At 30.0% G+C, this 4719-nt stretch overlaps 1 protein-coding gene across 1 annotated transcript; it reads left to right on the top strand.

Moving 5' to 3' along the window:
* The first annotated feature begins 914 nt into the window (after window positions 1-914).
* LOC119676568 (neural Wiskott-Aldrich syndrome protein) lies at window positions 915-3662 on the top strand. The gene is made up of 7 exons (XM_038087808.1): window positions 915-926; window positions 1020-1247; window positions 1844-1943; window positions 2003-2529; window positions 2593-2781; window positions 3073-3264; window positions 3335-3662. Exons 1-7 carry the CDS (start codon window positions 915-917, stop codon window positions 3587-3589), a joined length of 1503 nt encoding a protein of 500 aa, XP_037943736.1. The 3' UTR covers window positions 3590-3662.
* Window positions 3663-4719: the final 1057 nt, after the last annotated feature.

Genomic DNA, 4719 nt, shown 5'->3' with positions numbered 1-4719 from the left:
TGCGTGAATTTGCAAATAACTATCTCCCATATAAAATTAATTTATTTAACTTTACAACTAGTAGAGTTGTAAATTTTCGATATATTGTCAAATAGTTATAATAAGATCGATACGACTAGTCATGCTGATTAAAAACTCTTAATTTACATTCATCTTGTTCACCGTATTATGTTACAAACGTTTTGACAAACCTAATATACCCTTTATGCACAATTATGTGAAGGTAAAATAATATATAAATCATTTATACTTAACAACTAGTTATTGGCTATACCTAGGCATTAAGTCAGACTTCTTTACTCTAACGACTTTGTGTGCCTTTTCAAAATTTTCTGGCCTAAACATAAACATTTCTTGCATTTCCTTTCACTGCTGCAATATTATGACAAAAATATTCAAATTTTGTAACTAAAATAGTAGCCAAAAAGAAAAGCAAAACATTACATAAATCTCAGTGATCAAATAGACAAGAGTTTGCTGCAATCGTAATCCGACTTCGGTAATAACATACGTAGTAGTATAGACTCTGCATTCGCTATTGGCGACACGCTGATATCTGCTCAGCTAAACGTGCACGCAATGCAAACGACGTTTTGTTTAGTGCAAAAGTAAGTTGCAATGGCAACGACTTCAACTTTGCTTAGAGTCAAGATTATTTGTATATCTATTTATTGCTTTAATAAAGTGCCACGCACTGTAATTTGTATTCAAATAAGCGACTTTTGTCAGTAAAAATAGACGCTAACATTTACTTATGGTACTTAGCTCTGTTGCTTAGCTCTGTCAACTCATTTAGACAAACGAAAACGAAAGTGGTCAATGTGCTTTAGACGCTATTGTGCGTTAGTGAGGAGCACAAGTTGTTAAATCCAAGTTATTTCTTATCGCAACTAACAAATCACTTTTATGTTTAAATGACGGTTAAGGTTGGGACTAATGAAGGATATTAATTCATTTAAATTTAATTAATTAATTTGTGTGTAATAACATCATTAATAAATAATTTCATTTTCTTACAGTCCTTAAATACAGCTGTAGTGCAAATATTTAAAACTGAAGGCTCCGCACATTCACACTGGAAAAAGAAGCATACCGGCATTGTGTGCTTTATTAAGGACAATGCTATACGTTCATACTTCCTGCGTGCTTATTGTCTGATGAAAGAAGAACTGATTTGGGAACATAAAATCTATGATGGCATGAAAATAATAAAGGCACGCCCATTCCTATTGACTTTCGAAGGACACGTAAGTAACACTTGGTTTTACTAATAATTCCACTTAATATATTGTTTTTGAGTTGGATTAATTAACTCAATTAATTAATTATTAAATAAAACACTTTTTAAAAAATTAGTTTTTAAAAACACTATATACTATACGTAAGTAACAATATTCTATAATCATCTTCAAAGTACTGAAGAGTCAGAGTACACTGAAGATGGCTATAAAATATAGTCGAAATGTTGGAGTAAAAAATTTTTTTTTAAAACTGATTTTTTAAAAAAGTATATTATTCAACAATTTAACAATTAACAACAAATTATAAAAAATTCCATGAAAATAATAAAAACTATTCGTTTATACGGATTCGAATAGCAAAGAAAAGACATGGACAAATTCAAGCCTGGCACTTGCAATCCAAACAAATTATGATGAGTACTTGGCAATACTCGAAACAACGTTGTATGATCAGTCAAATTTCAATAAATTAAATAAATTTTTGTCCTTGTCTTTTCTTTGTTATTCGAATCTGTCTAACTTTTAAATAGTTTCTTTTCGTCACTCTCGGCAAGAAAAAATTAACATTAAAAACTATTCTTTTATGTTCATTATTCGTTTAGGATGGACATATTGGCTTAAATTTTGTGTCGGAAGATGAATGCGATTCATTTTATAGAGCAGTAGATACTATGATAGAAAATAGAAATCGAAAAAAATTAGGTAAGATATATTACAACATACTTTGTACTATAATAATCACCACTACTGTAAAATTTTAGAGAAACGAAGTCGACCAAAATCACAAAACGCTCCAAACGCTCCACCTGGTGTGGATATCTCATCTAGACAACCCATGAGCCACACAATGACTGATTCAAGTGTACAATTAAGAAATCATCCAAAACTGGGTACCGTTACAATAACACCAACACCAGCAATGCCACCACCAAAAAATTTTCTTACAGCTGGTGTTGGCTTATCGTCAACTTCTAGCAAAGATAAAAAACGTAAAGTTACCAAAGCAGACATTAGCACACCTACAAACTTTAGGCATGTAACTCATGTTGGTTGGGATGCAGATAAAGGATTTGATTATCAAGGTGGTGGCAATGATGAAATGCTTAAAACCTTTTTTGCAAAGGCTGGTGTTTCTGAAAGTGAATTGGAAGATCGTGCAACACGTCAATTTATTTATGATTTCGTAGAAAGCAATAATGTGTTAGCTTCTGTTCAATCGGAACGTTTTGAAGACCCCAAGCCCGTAGCAGCAGTTGCACCACCACCAGTACCAACTCGTCATCATCATGTAAATATAATACAACATATGTTATTACAAAATTTTTTATTATTTCATTTAATAATATTTTAGAATCAAAACGGTAATGCACCAAACCAAAGAACAGCACCGCCGCCACCTCCAGCACGGCAACCACCTCCTCCTGTGCCAACAACTGTACCTGGCTCAGCAAGGCAACCAGCGCCACCAACAAGACCACCACCCATTAATATACCAGCACCACCACCGGCACCACCAACAATTAGTGCGCCAGCTGTTGCTGTAAGTATATATGCTCTACGTTATTTTTAATATTATATATAAATTATAGTGTTATTAATAATTTTATAAGTATATTTTTGAACGGGCTAATTACTTAATTCTAAATAATACACAACTTTTTAAATTAATAAATCTTTATATCACTGTGGCCCATGCTAAAACTTTATTTAGCTGATATTCAGCAAATTTTTAATTGTTCTCCTTATTCCTAAATCTACAGGTTATTGTGTGGATTTTATTTTATAACTTATTAACTGTCATGTAATAAAAACAATTTAATTATTATTTTAGCCTCCGCCGCCGCCACCACCTCCACCAGCAGCTATGCCACCACCACCTCCGCCAATTCCTTCATTAGTGCCACCTACAATTACCACAACACATGCTCCAAATGAAACAAAATCATCGGCTTCTAATGTACCAGTGGTCAATGATACACGAAATGCTTTAATGGAGAGCATAAGAAAAGGCACAACACTTAAAGTAAGATATAATGATTTCATACATTTATAATTTTTTTTATTATGTATTTTTAATTATTCTTTTAATATAGAAAGTGGATACTTCTGCACTTAGTACTGGTAGCGGTGATTCACGTAGCGATCTTATGTCGGAGATACGCATGGGTATTGAACTTCGACCAGCGCAAAATCGCGAACTAGGCGTTAATCGTAGCAGTGATGATGGTGCCGGCACAGATGCATTAGCTGATGCGTTGCGACGTGCGTTACAAGAACGAGGACGAGTTATACAATCGTCCGATGATGAAAGTGCATCTTCGGGCAATGATGACGAATGGGATGATTAAGCCAAAGCATGAAAATAAAACAAGCAACTATTGTCTTCTTCCATACTTATTTTAATTCATAAATTATATTGCAACTGCATTATATATATATGTAAAAGAAAATATTTTTAATTTATATATTAAAGTAAATTATTTTAAAATAATTTAAATAATACTACTTAGTGCAGTTCTATAAATTCTTTAATTATTACTAACTAAATAATTATTAATTACAAATGTCAACCAGTGCAGTTAATATTTTTTGTTTTACTTTTTTATATTAATTTTAAGCATAACACTGTCATTTATACTAAGCTTTACATAGCATTACATGGTAAAAAGTTATTCTTTTTTTATTGCAGAAAAACAATATTACGTTTGTTGCAAGGTTGCAATGATTATCGTTTAACGGTGATCAATTAATATCCTCCAACATAAAATAGGTATTTACTATTGAAAAATAGTAAATAAAATATTTTTAAAATTAAAAACGAGATTACTATATACAAAACTGAACAAGAGTTACAGTTTATAAAATTAATGAAAATATTTAGGTTTTGAATTTAAATTCGTTGCAATGTCTTAATAGTCAAAATTAGAGTGTTCATAAAGAACTAACGTTCTTTAAAGAAAAGTGTCAACTCACAATTTTATAAATTTATAATTTACTTAAGTAGTTTAATTACTTTAATTACTAAAATTTGAAGAATATTTTAACATTTCTTCAGTATTTACATTATTTATAATTTATTTTGTTTAAAGATATTTTAAATAATAATTGTTTACAATTTTGCTGCCCATTAATTTTTCTCTAAAGCTACTTTTACATATTACGTTTATTTTGTTTATACTTAAATACTATTTAGGGATTTTAATTAAAAATTTTTTATAAATTATGTCATAGTTTTGCTGCCTTTGAATTTTTCCCTGCAAAGTTTTAATTTATATCAAGTCAGTAATCAATTTTATTTTTTTTAAGATCATAACTTTATTAAGACTATTATAAAATGTTATTCTGATTTAATCTGAAAATTATTTTTTTAATTTTTAACTGCACCGAAATTTTTCAAAAATAAAATCATTTTTATTAGTATAATAATATATATAATTAATATTGGAAACATTTTTTAAAATCTTTTGAAGAATCGTTA

The sequence above is a fragment of the Teleopsis dalmanni genome, chromosome 2 (genome assembly GCF_002237135.1).
Source record: "Teleopsis dalmanni isolate 2A chromosome 2, ASM223713v2, whole genome shotgun sequence".
NCBI classification, from domain to species: Eukaryota; Metazoa; Arthropoda; class Insecta; order Diptera; family Diopsidae; genus Teleopsis; species Teleopsis dalmanni.
This window is presented reverse-complemented; position numbering and strand designations above follow the sequence as displayed.